The 17,700-nt window shown below is 34.7% G+C and overlaps 1 protein-coding gene and 1 long non-coding RNA gene across 12 annotated transcripts in view; one reads left to right on the top strand and one right to left on the bottom strand.

Moving 5' to 3' along the window:
• LOC143244554 (uncharacterized) overlaps window positions 1–17,700 on the top strand; it is a 43,618-nt gene that overhangs the window by 8,770 nt on the left and 17,148 nt on the right. For all 9 annotated transcript variants that reach the window (XR_013025194.1, XR_013025193.1, XR_013025196.1 and 6 more), the window contains exon 5: window positions 13,103–16,750. This is a non-coding gene — a long non-coding RNA (uncharacterized LOC143244554). The remainder of the gene's footprint in view (window positions 1–13,102; window positions 16,751–17,700) is intronic.
• The window catches only part of LOC143244553 (uracil-DNA glycosylase-like), a 32,194-nt gene continuing 29,921 nt past the window's right edge, over window positions 15,428–17,700 (bottom strand). For all 3 annotated transcript variants that reach the window (XM_076489468.1, XM_076489469.1, XM_076489470.1), the window contains 2 exons: window positions 16,548–16,726; window positions 15,428–16,103 (listed from right to left, as the gene is read on the bottom strand). In XM_076489468.1, the coding sequence (XP_076345583.1) occupies window positions 15,948–16,103; window positions 16,548–16,726 (335 nt within the window). In that variant the 3' untranslated portion in view covers window positions 15,428–15,947. The remainder of the gene's footprint in view (window positions 16,104–16,547; window positions 16,727–17,700) is intronic.

Here is a 17,700-nt window from a genome sequence, read left to right as displayed (position 1 = left end):
GACTATATATCCATATATGTGTATGTATATAATGTGATTTTGTGTCAATAATCTTAAATTTTCATATTTTATTTGCATAACCTCTATATAGACCTCCTAACTGAGTATGTGGCATAAAAAACAAGTTTCGATACCCATTGTGGATACGGCATAATTAGCCTATTATGTAGCTTTGTGCTTAATTACTAACAGATAATGAAAAGTTTTTGTAAAAATTCATATTTTCTCTAACCTAACATATAATGAAGTCATCAGTTATCTTATAATAATGCATGTAGCATGTATATATGCATCATGTATGTGACTGAAATAATAAATATATTGTTTTGCCATCTATTAAATTACACCATAGACACTGATAAACGAAACTCAAACTTTGGGTGGTCAAGATTCAGACAATTAAAAAAATATCTAAGGTATATGCAACAACCATTTATTTATCACAGAACAGAATTTTAAACAAAAGTACTCTCCTCACAACAAAAATGTGACTTTCACTAAAGCTGTTCTTAAAGGTTTTAGTATATCTTAATTGATGTATTTTGTAAATAAAGTACTAAAAATAGAGTTCTTACAATAAACTGTTATTTTTGCAACACAAGTTTCTACTTTTAATACATGAAAAATATTAGTTTGTATCAGCAGAATCAAAATACTTTTCCCCTGCAGTACCTCCCAGCAAAATCCTTTTTCAGAAAATATTAAGTTTTCTATATTTTTTTTTAATAATGTATAAATACTAGCACAAAGTTGCATCTGATGATAAGCTCAATATACCTAAAACTGCATTTAGGATGTTTAAATTCATAAACTATTTTTCATCTTACTAACAGTATTCTGTGTTTAAATTGAAAATAATTTACACCCTACATTCTAGTCTGTTTGAGGATAAATTCGACAAAAAAGCTCAGTGAGACAGCTTAAAAATGACATGGCTTACATAAAAGCACCAAAAATTTCTACAATTGTTTATATTTGTATTGAGATTATTTTTGTAATAGGACTTGACCATTTAGTTCAATTGTATGATTTAATCAACCATTGGATATTCTATACTCCTGGTTAGATTTTAAATCAAACAACAACAAAGAATCCTATTTCAACATATAACATTTGAGCATTTGCATTTGCTTATATTTGTTTCCCTACTTAGTATCCAAGTGTTTTCTATGGTTGTATTGTGTTAAAAAATGTGTAAAGGCAATTTCCAATTCTCTGTTTGTTTCTCCAATACAGAAGTTGTTGCATTGTATTTTATAAATAATATTGGTGTTGTGCTTGTCATTGTGGTTTTTACATAGCATGGACTTCAGTTTTGTATATGGTTTATGAATAAATTTGGTGTTTACTGAAACGTTGCACTTTGTTAAATGTTGGTTATTTTTTTCGCTGATGTTGGGAATATATGGTATGCAGCAATGTATTGTTTTGTAGTATGTTGTATTATTGTTGATTGTGTGCGTATAATTTTTCAATGGTTTTTGTCTTATTTTGTTGATTTCATCAATTTTATCAACTGGAAATAGTTTTGTGGCTGTGTTTATTTAGTTTCTTAATATGTTAAGGTTTTGTTTCATGTGCTAAGTTTCAGGAAAACACAAAATCAAAGAAGCCCTACATATACAACAACTAAAACCAAAGTTAAACCAGTATAAAGGAACACCTTTGTACCTATACTAATTAACAACATAACATCTAACTGCAACGCCACCTATAATTCCATACCTGTTTACACTCTTGTTTATAAGACATGTGCACGGTAAAGGTCAGTTGCAAATTCTATCTTTGTTATTCTGAAGATGACCCAAGAAGGTCGAAAAGTTGTTCTCTACTTTATTTTAATAAAAGTTTTAATTCCTATACCAGCCATCTTGAGATAAATTTTTGCTTTCATGTTTGATTCTGCCCTAAAATACACTAAAGAGACAATATATTATCACAGATGTCAAGGAAGAATCATTGATCAACAGATCCAATGCTGAAGACACTACTGAACATCATGGTTTTCTGTACAACAAAATAATTAGTATACAGCAGAAGAAACTCTTGAGAAAATTCCCAGACTATGTGAAACAAAGTCCCTATAGTCCTTAGTCAAGAATCAACATCTGAAGAGTCCATGTGAGAAATGCCACTTCATACGTAGGAAGATGATAAAAAGCTGTAGCCAGTGATGACGTCTTAGAGTCATTACTCATTGTATCACATTTTCCTCTAAAAAATATGGCTGCATATTGGATTATAGTATTGTAAGAGTAAAACTTCACTGTATATCATCATCTGTGTGAATTAAAAACTAATATGAATGGATTATCTCACATGATGAACATATTACAAATTGTTGATGATAATAAACACATGGGTTTTCTTCAGTATATCACGGATTTATACAAAATGGTATAAATTTTGTATAAACAGATGGTCAGTTGTGCAATTAAATATTTGATAAATGACCTTTAAGAGTAATAAATAAGATACCTCACTAAATAGTGTGACAAAATGAAAATTTATTTTGGCATAATGATGGATCCAACACTCAAGACATAAAAACATATGTCTGTTAAGGAGCAAAACTAACAGCATTTTAAGGTATTTTTATAAATGTACTGATTTTTGTACAAATCAATAACTACCTCTCAGTTGGAATTTGATCTCCTTATCTCAAAAAGGGTTCCCAGCTACTACAGTGGTAAGTCTATGGATTTACAATACTAAAATCAAGGGTTCTATTCTGCTTAATGGACTCAGCAGATAGTTTGAGGTGGCTTTGCTAAATGAAAACACACACACATCTGAAAAAGGATATCATCTTATTGGAAAAAGTTCAAATGAAACTCAAAACACAACCCTGAGAGGCTACAAGTTCATACAAAAAGAATGGGAAAGTGTCGAACCCACACAACCTTGGAATCACCTGTCCATTAAAAACATTTTAATAAAAATGGGCAAATTACCATGTAAACATACAAATGGAGGTCTTGCAAAATGCCATACCTCCATGTTGTATCATAAGCCTTCTCAATATAAAAAAATATTGGTATATGTTGTCGTTTGAGAAAGGATTCTCTCATTGAAGTTCAAAGTGAATTAGTTAGCCCATGGTTGAGTGCTGATGTTGGGACCCACACTGGGTGGGCTAGAGGATATAATTCAAGATGAGCATTAACAATCCTCTCTAAGGTTTTACAGAGACAGCTCATCAAAGCAACTGAATAATAGTTTGAAGGAATCTTGAGATCCTTCCAAGACCTAGAGAAAGGTTAAAAATAATCAGAAGAATAGCAAGAGAAGCAGGAGATAGATAGTGTTATAGAGGCAATCAGCTCGAAAGAAAAGAGATGATCACTCTGCCCAAGTCGTGATGGCTAAGAAGGTGGAGGAAGAAGCAGAAGTGGTAGACAGCCAGCAAAAATTTTCACCTAGAGTATCTGCGATGCTCTGGATATCAGCTACTACCTGGCCATCAGAGAGCAAGATTGAAAGGGAGACATAATTATATTGCCCACTGACTTTTCGAATCTCGTCCCGTAGGACTTTGGAACTGGTTCTAATAGATATGCTGGTTGTGAACTTAATCCACGATTCCTTTTGGCTTTGACGTCTTACCGCTGAGCATGTGCACAGGCCTGCTGGAAAGCGATGCAGTTTAAGAGTGGTGGATACCTATGTAAAGTATCTCAGGCCTGTTTCTGAGCCTCCATGCCATGTTACAGGCAAGATTCCACCATAGATGAGAGCACTGTGGAAAACGTTTTAAAGTTTTAGGAATAAAATAAACAGCTGCCTGTATAATACAGTCAGTAACTACTGCCATGCAGTCGTCTACTGATGGCTTATAGATGATGACAGGATCAAGTTCAGTGAGAGCAGTAAAAGAAGAGCAGGTGGCTTGATCCAGCTTCCACCAGGGCATGCAGGTCAGGTGGCAGCGACAACGGCCAGTTTTTCTCAAATTTATAGGAAAATGATCACTGCATCATAGATTATTGTCAACCCTCCATTAACAGTGGAAAAACAGTAAAGGGGAACAAACTGAGAGATCAATAGCAGGTGCATGAAAACAAATATAAGAACTAGTACTGAAAAGAGAAAGGTTGTGATCTGAGAGCATATGCTCCATGAAACAATCCCTCCAATCAATATCAGTACCTTCTCAAAGACGATGATGTCCATCAAAGTCCCCTAAGATTAAAAAGGGAGATGGCTATAGTTCAACGAGCATCAAGGTCTGATTGATCATAGGTCTCTTCAGAAGACAGATAGAGAGAACGAACAGTGATGGTATGACCAAAGGAAATATGGATGGCTACTGTCTCCAAGGATGTGATGAGTAGCAAAGACAGGGTGGGCACATGCTGATCAACCTACAGTGCCACCCCTCCATCACAACCTGCCATTTCTCTACAAGGAAAGACATTGAGGATGGTAGGAAGCAACCACCATTTTGATGTCATCCAGATTAGAATGTAAACCTCAACAGTTCCATTGTATCAAGATGGTCATTTTCATTTATGTGTAGGCAAATTGGATGGAAAGCCCTTCTGTTTTTGACTTCTTTTTCTGTATTCTCCTCAGGTCTGTTGACCTCTATGGATCCTGTGGATCTTTGTCATTGGAAAAGGATTCCAGTGACTGAGGACATAAACAAATGATCATTGTGCATCTTGGGACTAGAGAAGATGCACCTGAGGAAATACCCTTACCCAGAACCAAAGAAAGTAGATTTAGGGATTTGCTGGAATGAATGTTAGGGACAGAGATGGGTGTCAATGTTGATTCATCAACATTTTAACCATGGAGGTCAAAAGATTTTTCATATGGTTTGAGAATGATTCTTTTGGAGGCACAGAGATCTGCCTGTACTCCCAGTGTAGTAATGGAATAAATTGCAGATGCGTACATCTGAGATGAAGTGGTGGACAGTAACTTTCAAGCTTCAGGATAAGTAATATTTTGAATTGTCTTCAAATGCAATGAGGGTCTGTTTCACACATCAAAGAACTACGACATGATGTCTTTGAGTGACCAAACTGTTGACACTGGAAACATCTGAGGGCCGTACCTTGCAATTAAGATATCCTGCCTTGATGGTGGGGGGTGGACGCGGTGATGTAAATACTAAAATGAGGGCATTCATCGGCATCATAATTACATCTTTATTGGGGGAGATACGCCTCACTCCAAAAACGCCTTTGGTAGAGAAGCCCACAAGAATCTATGACTCGGGGTGTTATTCATATCCCTCTCAACAATAACTCCATGTGATGAATTCAAAGTAGCATGAGGCATAATCTCAACAGGTATATTCCCAATTACCTTTGAATGGAAGAGAAGTTCACTGTGTTGGGATGTGGATGTATCTGCCAATATGTCTCCAGAACAAAGCTTCTCTACTGATTTTGTAGAGTCAGCAAGTCCCTTTTGAATGAAAAAGGGAGACATCTACCCTAAAGGTTTGTCTGAAAGAAAATGTAGTATAAGAAAATGAGATACAGATGTTGAAGATTGCTGCTCAGAATCTTCAAGATGTAGTCATTTACCTATGGACTTGTTTTTCCCTATTTAAGTTTTTATTAGGGGATCCATAATAAAAAAGAATGTTTTGGCACCCACTGACCCCACCTACCATGGAGCCCGATGAAGGGACAAACTACAGTGCCAAACAAGGACACTGCAGCAATGCCAGGGATTCATGAGCACTATACCCAAACACCAGGATCCTCTCTTTCCCTTTACATGTCACCATGCACGGCAAACACGTGAGTGGTGTTTAGATCCCAGAGGAGGTAAACTGAAGGAACAAAACCTTCACTGCAAGGTCCCATCACCATATACAGAAATCCACACCAACGGGGTCAAGAGACTGTAATTTGCTATGAAGTACAAAAACTAGACTATTGATGAATGGGAGAGGGTCTTACGTACAGATGGGACAAGTATGAAATATTTGTTTCAATACATTGCTTGTACATCTAGTGGATGAAATATGAAAGTTACTTACCTCAAAGAATAGCACATATCAAAAAGCATGAGGGAAATGGTGTGATGGTTTAAGACTTATTCCACTTATGCAACAGGAGATATTTTGCTAAAAAAGATAAAATAATAGACAAGTTCAAGTACCATCAGGTACTGATCCATCATTATATTCCCAGTGTTTTGCATGTCATTGGTAAAATATTCTACTACTAAGGAGATAATGATCCATACACTCATACAAACTATGCAAAAGTTACCTAGCTAAAAAGGAAGCTGCTGGAGTCATTCAAATGATGCAATGTCCCCCACAGAGTTAAGATCTCAACCCAATTAAATAGATCAGCAATTTGAAAGATAAAAATATTTCACAAATCAAAAGTTACCTTCAAAGAAGTCTCATGGGACACATTTGGAGTAAAATCTTATATGGCACTTTGATTAAATATGTTGTAATAATGCCTGAGAGAGAGAGACTTCTGTTCTTGAAGCAAAAGGGAAACACAAAATATTAACTATTTGCTGAACTCAAGCATTTTCACTAAGTTTCTATTTTTCTGAAAATGAAGATTAATAAAATGATGTGTCACTTAAGATGATGTTCCAAAGTAGCCCTAAATTTAATTTTGACTTTTACGCCTCAAAAAGGCAAAAAAGAAGCTTAAATACGACATAACAAAAGATGATAAATGCACAATAACCTTAAACTACAACAACCCTAAAATTTGCGATAAATATGTAAGGAGTTCCAAGTATAGACAATCAGCCTTTACTGGGTTGGTTGGTGTTTTATGGCACAAAGCAACTACGCTATCTGTGCCAAACATCTGGTAAAAAGTTAAAATGAAAAGTAAAATTCATAAAGTGAAATTAAGGTAAAACAAAACAGTTTAATTTCTGAATTAAAAAAAACAAATAGTATTAAAACCAATGTTTAAGCTAGTCTACAGCAGTAAGAGAAAAACTACAGTACACCAATTGTAAAGGACTTTCTGTAGCATAATCGTAATTATCATAAATCACCAGGAAGGCTACAAGCTAAGTTCAAAACCACAGTTAGTCACATGAAGTTGCCCTTTCCAATCTTTTTCTAATTTCAAATTGAACTAAATGTACTTTAATTCTTAAGAGAATCGCATTAAAACAAAGTCTAAATCATAAATTTAAAACTCAAATAGCATTAAAAAGATTAATGGCCTTCAAAAACTAAAAACATTTCTAAGGTAAACAGTGTCACCATTGCTAAAGACACTGTCTAATGTCACGCATAAACCTTGGGAAAAAACCTGTTTCAAATGGTGCCGTCGTTGAGAGTCACAACGATGACAAAATAGTAAAGCGTGGCTTATTGTGACCTAAGTGTTACACAGACAACACATTGGTGCATTAGTTCCAGATAAAAGAAAATGATGAGTTGAAAAACTGTGACCAATGCATAGTTTGTTAGAACAACTTCCTCATTCTCATCCTTATGGAAGCAAGATGGCCAAAGTCCAATATAGAGTTTTATTTGGAAATGCTTCTTTTCGCGTTGCTCACTCCAAGTCGACTGCCAGCTGGCACAGATCCGAGCCTTGAATACAGGACCACAGTCCATGTATGGAACAGGCACAGCAGTGATGGTGTCAGAGCAGACAGATTTAGCTGCTATGTCAGCGAGCTCATTCCCACGAATACCAATGTGGCCTATTATTCAGAAAAAGTGGGTAGAAGCAGATGTTAAAAATAATTTGGCCAGTCGGTTTTGAATATCAGCGAGAACAAGGTTTAAACTAACATGAAGCAATTCCAGGGCCAGTAGAGAACTAAGCGAGTCAGAATAAGTAGTGAAATTTGAGTACTGCTTAGCTTCTATGTGATTCATGGCATGAGAAATGGCGTACAGTTCAGCAGGGAACACAGAAGCTATAGAGGGATTCTGCACGCAACCACTGAACCACAACAAACCATGGCAGAGCAACACACACACAGTCGCTTAATTTTGAACCATCTGTATAAAGAGGAATGGGCCCGACATGGCCAAGCTCGTTAAGGCGTGCGACTCGTAATCCGAGGGTTTCCATCACCGTCGAGCCAAACATGCTCGCCTTTTCAGCTGTGGGGGTGTTATAATGTGACAGTCAATCCCACTATTCATTGGTAAAAGAGTAGCCCAAGAGTTGGCGGTTGGTGGTGATGACTAGCTGCCTTCCCTCTAGTCTTACACTAAATTAGGGACGGCTAGCACAGATAGCCCTCAAGTAGCTTTGTGCGAAATTCAAAAACAAACGAACAATAAATAGGAATGGAAGGATAGTTCGAAAGATGTTCAGCAAATAACAGACAATATTTCCAATTGGGACTGTTTGCTTTTCTCAGATGACTTAAAGATAAGTCGCATTTGGGGACTGTATTAAGCCATGGTGGGATGGGCTGATTGATGGATACATCAATGTTATCCAAAAAAAAGACTCAACTCATCAAACTGTGCCTGGATAGAAGGCCAAAAGGAGCAATGGCAGATCGTCTGTTCTGAAAATGTATGGTACACCAAGGAAGGAAAACAAAACCCCAGGTGGGATGCTTTGATAAGGAACAAAGTGTGAAGCATATAGTAAAGACAGGTGCAAAAAGCAGAGGTGGAAAGAAGGTTCATGAGACTCTGTGAATAAGCTCTGAACTGGAAAAGTGCAGAAAGGCCTGGCATAGAGCAGAAGTTCTTTATGATGAATGGAATCCAGCATCTTTAATGCTGAGGTCCTGGCAGAGCCATAAATCAGTGATCCATAGTCCAAACAAGAGCACAATATATCTTTAGCATAGAACATCGATCGGTTCCCCAAGTGGTGGAAGAGAGGACATGGAGGATGTTCAGTGTTCTTGTACATTTGACCCGTAGCTGCTTGATGTGTGGTATAAAGGTCAGCTTATGGTCAAAGGTGGTTGTATCGGCAGGTTTCAGAAATGTTTCCTGTAAGGAAAGACATACAGAATGGTAGGAAGCAATCAGTGTTTTCATGTCATCCAGATTAGAATGTAAACCTCCACAGTTCCATTGTATCAAGGTGACAATTTTTATTTATGTGTGAGCAAATTTGATGGAGAGCCCTTCTGTTTATGACCACATCTTTTTTCTTTATTGTCGTTATTCGAGGGAGGTCTGTAGATCTTCACGGATCCAGCCCTGGGTCAATTTGGCAAGTCTTTTCTGTTGGAAGAGGATTCCAGCAACTGAAGATGTTAACAAATGATCATTTTGCATCTTGGGGTATGAGATGTACCAGGAACCAAAGGAAGTGGATCTTGGGATTTGCTGGAATGTATGGGTGTTGAAGTTGATTCATCACATTTTTTAACCATGGAGGTCAAGAGACTTCATTTGTTTTGAGAACGATTCTTTTGGAGGCACAGAGAGATCTGCCTGCACTCCCACTGTAGTAGTGGAACCAAGTGCAGCAGCATACGTCTGAGATGAAGTGGCGGATAGCAACTTTCGAGCCTCAGGGCAAGTAGTTTTTAATCGTTTTAAAATGATGCACCCTATTTATACGAAAGTAGGATGGGTGAAAGGCATTGCAATTGACACAATGAACATCAATTTATCATAAACTGAACATGAAAAGAGGCTTATTTTGTCTTCACTAAAAAAAAGTGAGAAATAGAAAACCAGTTTTCAAAGTTTTTGCTTACTATGTAATACATGAAGGTGTACAGAGTTATTTCTTTCATTGGTTGAAAATAAATAAATACTTAAACAGAATGAATAGAAACTTTGTAATCTGAGCTATCTGCTGTGTCCACCAAGGGGAATCAAACCCCTGTGCTGTAAATACGCAGACTTACAGGTGTCCCAGTGGGGAAGTTATGCATACTTACTATATATAAGTGGTAGATCAAAAGAATGCGACAATATATTATATAATAGTTAATTGATCAAAAAAGTCACCCTATTGAATTTATAAGCAAAAACTGACCATTCAAATTATTGGTTACTTACAGTAGAAAATGTTAACATCTACTACCTACATTGCCCTTAGACAAATTGGACTATCACTATAATATAATCCAGCTTACTTGACTGGTCTATGGGTATCAGCTTTTAATATTTTGATAAATATACATAGATCAATTTTACAAAAGGCATACAAATTATACATGTACTTAAATATTTTAAAAACCCAACAGATGGATATAACACAATTTCTATAGGTAAAGTATATACTTTTACAAGTGTAACACAAGTAATGAAACAAAAGTGTTTGATATGAAATCTTTGTGTGGGTATTATCAATTAATTTATTTTGAGTTAATATTTCATGACTGATTTTTTGCAATAAGATAGTTAAAAGCATGCAATTATTGTAAGATGAATTTATAAGTTATTGATGTTGAGGCTACAGAGATTTCTAGAACACCTCATTAAAAGATATAAATAAGTGGAAAACAGATGATAAATCAGACTGGGAAGGAGGGAGAAAGATGTTTATTAATGCCTCCAGTAGCAACATTTACCCTAAGATTCGGTTTGTCATTTTTTTACCCAAAATACATACCACAGAATTTGATTTGAGAAATCAGAGAACCAAAAATAAAGCACTATGAAAGTTTCAGTCTGAGGAAAATTAAAGAATGCAAAGTTAACTATCATAGGAGTGAATAGGCTAACACTTCATGTCATGTAAAAGTGATATTAACAGTCAAATGGTGTTCAAAAGCAGTTGAACCTGCCTATATGGACTTTTACAAAAACATGATTATTTGGAATTAGGCCTATATAAAGCAGTTGAGCCTGCCCGTGTGGACCTTGACAAAAAGCAAACGATTATATAGAAGTAGGCCTACAGGCAAAAAGCAGACATTTACTGGAAGTAGCTATGAATACGAAAAAGCACAAAGTTCAAAGTATCTGGAACATGACACACAAGGAATCCTTTACCAAGTTTGTGTGAGCCTTCAAAAGTAAATCCAAGGTTTTACTACAAAAGGAAAGAAAATGTGTGCCCCCTTGGTGGTTGATTTAAATAACTAAATAGTCAGAATGGATCATGATAAACCAACTTTTTGATGACAGGAAGAAAGTGATCTAAAACTCATTGTAGTGCCAGAAGCTCCAAGGTGTTGATATGGTAAGAGTGCTTGGTCGTAGACCATTATCCAGAAGCCTCCTGCTTATAAATCCATGCTCACAAATCATGTAGTGAAACACTGGTGAAGAGATGCAAATACAGGGAAGGATGAGGGTGTGGTACACCCAACAAAGTGTGGATCTTGTTCAACCACTGATGCAACAAATCATTAGGAAGAGGAGGAAGGGTAATGGACAAATCCAAGGAATCACAAAAAAATTCCATTGACCACACAGATACCACTGAAGAGATGCATGTGTGCCCAAACCAAGGAGGCAAATGTTTTCAGAGAAGCCTGTGTCTCAAAAAGTGATAGAACCTCACAAGTAGTAAAATGGAGCAGCAAGGATACAGAGATCTGAAAGCTTCATCAAATGTAGTCAAAGAAAAGGTTAAGCTTGATTGCAATGGAAGTTTAAAAAGACCCTTAAGTGGACAAGGAATAGGAACTGGGGATTGCAAAGACCCAGATTAAGACAAATGAACAACCAAGAGTGAAAGGATTGAATGGCACCTCTCACAAATTCCACACATGGTTCCAAAGTTTCAGGAATATTCCCCAAAGTGGACCATTGGAGAAAAGGAGCCAGCTATGTGTAAGTGCATCCCCTCCCAAGAGATCCCAACAAGAAAATGTGCAAAGAAATAGAAACAAGAAGAAAAATCATGCCATAAGGAGAGAGAAGGTGTCTTCCAAAATTCCCCTTCCAGATTGATGGAATGTACAGAATGATGTTGTTAGAAGAACATGTATTGCAGGAGAGTTATAAGGGTAAAACAAAGATGGAAAACTGGGCCTTGGTAAAACTTAGAGGATTGTCAATGTCATCCCCATACCTTCACTAGTGATTGTACCTGCTGAGGTTCAAGAAAGAGGTAATCAAGGCAAACTGATCTGTGGCCTGTGGAGGGTAAGAAATGCTAGTAACAGCTACTAATCGAAAAAACAAATGTTAAGCATAAAGGAGGGAAACAAAATAACAGGAGGAAAGAGTATCACATAACAGAAAATGAACAGGAGTGTAAAAAATGTGGGAAATGACAAACAAAAATGTGAGAAATCATTTTGTTTTACTCTTGTCCTAAGTTGGACAAAAGAACACGGTCTACCTAGCTAAGAATGAACATTTGATGTAAAAATGTAAAAAATGCTTTCAGTATAACTATCAGTTTGGCCAAGAGTTTTTCATTTCTTTACATCGCTTCTTATTCCTTTTGTGGTCATCAGGTTGAAACAGTTTACCAATACATTGGAATATGTATACAGTACAAAGTATACGTGACTGTAGATTCTTTAAGGTATCTTGTTGATATTTTTACTTTATAGATATATGTGTATATATTTTATGGTGTTAACCAGTTGCAATGTGTCAAAACATGATTTTTTTTTTGCTTGCAAACAAAATTATCATCAGATCAGGTAAGTTTACTGTTCAGTGACTATGGTAAGTGACTGCAGAATATTTTAATGACTCAAGCCTTTCATTATATTAGGTTGAGGAATAATTCGTGAGCGTTTTTAAATAATTTCATTCAAGCATTACATGCAAGACTATACAATACTTCAATGCATGAACACATTACACCCAAAACATTTATTATGATACTTTATTTCATGTAATACCTAGGTATATAGTATGCATTGTTGTAAACGAAATTGCAAGAAATTAAATGCGAAAAGCAGATGGTGTCGAAAATGCTCGATTTTCTCCACTTGACATTCCATTTAATGAGCTGAAAATGAAAGCAAAAAATTAAAGACATATGAAAATCAAACACACCATCTATTAGAGCAAAAAATTATCTACCAAATGACATGAAATATTTTGCGAAAGCGTTTCATTTATGAATATATTTTTTAACTTGAAAAAACGCTCACGAATTATTCCTCAACCCAATACTATTTTTAAGTTTATTCAAAGTTCTTTGCAAATTGTCAGCATTAGAAGAAAATTAAGAACACTTAGCAAATTACTTAAAAGATCAAACTGACTGTTAATTGCTTTCCTTCTTCTACTCAGCAATTCAGCCAGTGACAATGGTAGATAACCTCAACAGTTTGCAATAGACAGAATGAACAAATTTATTGACAATGGGACTCCAACCCAAGACTCTCAAGATACCAATCCATTGTGTTGTTTTGTTTTGGAAATAAACAAAATAGTAGTTTTTTAAATTATTTTCCCAAAATCAATCTGTTAGTTTATGAGACATTAATATAATCATGGCTCATGGATAATCATTTGTATCAATGAAATCAGCCAACTCAACTTATGGATTATCATGTTGCACATAAGAAGCTAAAGGTAACTAACACACCATCATCTTTGGGATTCAGGAGAAAATTTAAAGTGCCATGGGAACTCATATCACTCAGCACTTTAACACATAATATGCAAAAACCAAGGAACACATGACTACCTGGGAAATATTTAAAGCATCTAATGAAAAAAATTAAGTTACGATGATATTAATGTTTATAAGACTGGACTACATTGAGGTCAGAGGGTGTGAATGTACAATCCTAACTGGAAGAATGGATGAACTCCATAATTAGGCAGGGATTGGGAAGGGCCTGTTGTACTGAGAAAAATCAATGACAGGATTTACAGAATCAAAGAGGGCATCTCCTGTGATCTCTGTGGAAGAGAACAATGAGCTCCCTAATCTGTCAGAGAAAATCTACTGAATAACCTAAGGTTCCTGTCAAGACAACTTAAAGATGATTACCAGGGATACAGTCACCAATGGATTCATTCAACTACTTGCCTAGAAGGTCCAGAACAAAATATGTTGATAAGAGACAACTCATCCCATCTGTATACCCTCATCCTTGGAGAAGTAAACTTCCAAAATGTCTTGGTAAATTAACAGCTTTATGTATTTATTAGCATTTTTCAAAGGGACTCACGATCCAGGAATGGGACAGCACTGCAAACTCTACTGAACAATGGTATTGGTGAAATACAAAAACAGGCTAAAGTTTATAATGTTCCTGTCTTGTTATAAGAAGGTGTACAGCTAAATAAGTTAATGATTTAGTTTAGTACCAGTTAAACAATGAGTTATGCTTGTGATTCTGTCAACAAAAATTAGTGAATTTATGACTGTAATTTTTCAAGTAAGTTTTGTATTTGTGAGTTGTGTATTTTTCAGAAGTTCATTTAACCATTATTTCAACCATTGTATTTGACGTTATGCCTGCAAGTAAACGTAGTTTGTAAAACATGTTACACAGACTGAGCTTAGCTTTACTTTTACTAAATAATCCAAAAGGATCCAACAAATAATAAAGTAAATTACAACAACATATATAATTAAAGACAGATATAAAAACATTTCAAACTAAAATGTAGCTTTTTGAACAGTTTCTTTTTGTTTTATCAATTAATTGTTTCATTTTAGAAGTTTTTCATTACAGAATTATGGTACCTTATTCAACTTGAACTTCATGTAGCCACTTGGAATAATGTAGAGCCAAAATAGCTGAATGTTCTATTGATATTCAATATTGTTTGAAACATAATAAAATATAGATATTAAATCAAACAATTTCTACTGTGCCATCCTCATGCATAAAAGTAACCAGAGTTTGATTGTTTGTTAGCTCAATGGAGTTACTGAATTACGAAAATGGGTTAAAGTTAATAGCGCTCCTTTCCAATTACTATTTACAGGTCAAAGCTTAGTAATTTCCAACTAGTGGATTCTTATAAAAACAGCAGTTATGCTAATGATCTAATTTTAGTGAACACCACATAATATTTTCTCAATATTTTGTTATACAAAATGTATCTACAAATAATTCCTACAAATGGTTTAAATTCCAGTTAACACAAAATCAACTAACAATCTGTTTACAGACTTAACATGAGTGTATGCACACACAAATAATTTCTGAAAGAAAAAAATGTAAGTACTGAAAAAATTTATTATTTACTCATGGCCCTAGCAGATTCTCTTCAGTACTTAACTTAAAATCATATCAAACATTTAAACCTGTTCATAACTCAGAAATATTTAACATGTTTTTTTTATTACACAAAGCAATAGTTTTATTTTTGAGGGACTTGGGGATCCAAACAGACAATATGTATACTGTACCTTCAGCACTTGTATGCCATGTATCATACAATTCAATAAAATAAAAAAATTTCCCTCCAGAACAAATTCTGGAAGAAAACCCTTGCACAGTCAGCAATATACTTAAGTGTCTCTCATTAATATTCAAAGACATAATGAAAAGTTAGCCTACTTAAATTTGGCTCATATTTATCAATGTTTTCATGTTAAATGCCAATCAAGTTTTATCAACTGTACATAATAATTATAACAAGAGACTCAAATACTAAAATATCTTTTATTTTGATATGTCTTCTAATCTAAATAAAAATGTACAATAAAATACAATGTTTACTAATTACAAAACCAATTATCACATTCAAAATTTTGTTGTAGTAGCTATACAACTTAAGGAAATCATTTATGTTATTAAAAAAGGGATAAAAGCTCATTTTACAAATTAAGTGACAATTTGTCAACTCAAATATTAACTGATAATATCATCAAACTAATAAAAACTTTGCTCACATGTTACTGCTGGCAAGCAAATCCAATGAACAAATGCTGATGTCAAACCTTTAGTAAGAATTAATAAAAGCTGAAGTTCACTCCTTATTGTTTTTCAGATGAAACTAGGAAATACATATATATAATAAGGTGAATAAAAAATGTAATAAAATTAAAAGTAAACAACGTATCAAGAAAGTTTAAAGGTTTGCTGTCTAAATAACAGAAGACAGTTTTAATTAACTGTGGGATTCATGAATCCTAATATACTGGTCATAAATAACGGAACATATTAAATTACTCTTCTTTAATTGGTAGGTAATTCCAATCTATTGGTTTCTTCCCTTTCTGCACCAGGTACTGATTTGCTTTAGAAAAGTGATGACAACCAAAAAATCCACGGCTTGCTGACAGAGGTGATGGATGTACAGAATTTAATACAAGATGTTTCTTCTAAAAAAGATAACAAAAATGATATTAAATTAGGTAGTACCTACTATCCTCATAAAGCTGAATATGTCAAACATATAACTGCATAATAAAATATGTATAATCATTCATGAAATTAGGTAACCAGTTAACCATGCAATAAATCTTTTTTTTTCTCCCCTTCTTTCCTTGTCATGACTTTTTTTTTTAATCTCTAACAACATTAAGTTAGATGTAACAAAATTAACCAGATATCTTTCCATCTTGCTGAAACAAGGTAGAGATGAATAGAGGCACATTTCTAAATCAAAGTTACCACTTTCTTTTAACTAAAATAAAAATGTTTAAATGTATTCTCAAGAATCTTGAGAATATATTTTTACTTCAAGTGCATTTCTCATCATCACAAATGAAAATGTTTGTTTCAATTGTTGAAAACAAAAATGTATAAGAAAACTGCAGTAAAACCTTGTCAATAACAGCTCCTTTTTTTTGTGCATAGGATCCCCAGAGGAAAAACACTATGTCTGAAAGGTTGCAGCTAAGCCACTTGATGACAGCATCTGTCAGGCTTTCCCAGCCCTGGTCCTTGTGGGAGTTAGGATGCTGAGCACGTACAGTGAGACAGGCATTCAGCAGTAAAACACCTTATAAACACCAAACAGGAAAAGGTATTTAAAAAAATGTGATTTTTGTGAAAAATGTGTTTACCTACATGTAGTTCAATTATTCAACCATCAAACAATGGAGAAAAAAATCAGCAAATTTTAACTAACATTTCTGCATTCTAATAAAAGATTATGATTCAATAAACAGTGACAAATATGCTAGACTTACATAACCACTAAAAAACAAAATAAAACTACTGGGTAGACAATAATTTAACAAAACAAGAATCTGAATTATTCCTGAGAGGAAAAACAATATACTTATCAGATGGTGTCCCAGGTGCTAAAACTGCAGTTAAATAACAGTAAAAATGTTATTATAGTTCCTTCCCAGTCCACTTCTGAAAATCTAAAAGCACTTATGGAAAAAAGTGCACTAGTCTCTACAAAATGAAAGTTTTATTTATTTATTTCCAAATTACACATTTCTATAGTATCATATCTATTTAGTTTAAAATTTTGTTCTGGGAGTTGCAATTACCCCCTGAGGTGGGGTCTGATTGCTTCACAGGAGGTAGAAGATTATTCTTTTACTGATCATGCTGCCAGTGCCTTTTTAGTTGTATAATGTTCTAGTGATTCCCCACTGCTTGCTTTTCCAGTTATACTCTACAGTACTTTGTTTTTCAGCAGTCTCATTTCCTCTGAATTTAGACATAAATCTTTCATGGTTTATGCTTTAATCTTACTGGTCCAGAGGTAGTAAATATTGAGCTAGAAGAGTTATACTGGATTTGATGAAGGTTCTTCTCCTGTGACATTGGTACATTTCATAAAAACATCATTTATTATGACCATGGTTTCACCAATAAAAACATTATCAGGTACAGATTGAAATCTTTCATAGTAAGGGGTTTATATACATGTTTAAACAAAGAACCAGAAGTCACCCTGATATTCACCTACAGACAAGTGGGGAGAATCATAAGTTAGTTTGATAATTTATAACCTTT

Source organism: Tachypleus tridentatus, chromosome 2, assembly GCF_004210375.1.
Source record: "Tachypleus tridentatus isolate NWPU-2018 chromosome 2, ASM421037v1, whole genome shotgun sequence".
Lineage (NCBI taxonomy): Eukaryota > Metazoa > Arthropoda > Merostomata > Xiphosura > Limulidae > Tachypleus > Tachypleus tridentatus.
Note: the sequence above shows the minus strand (reverse complement) of the source record. Positions and strands in the feature narration are given on the sequence as shown.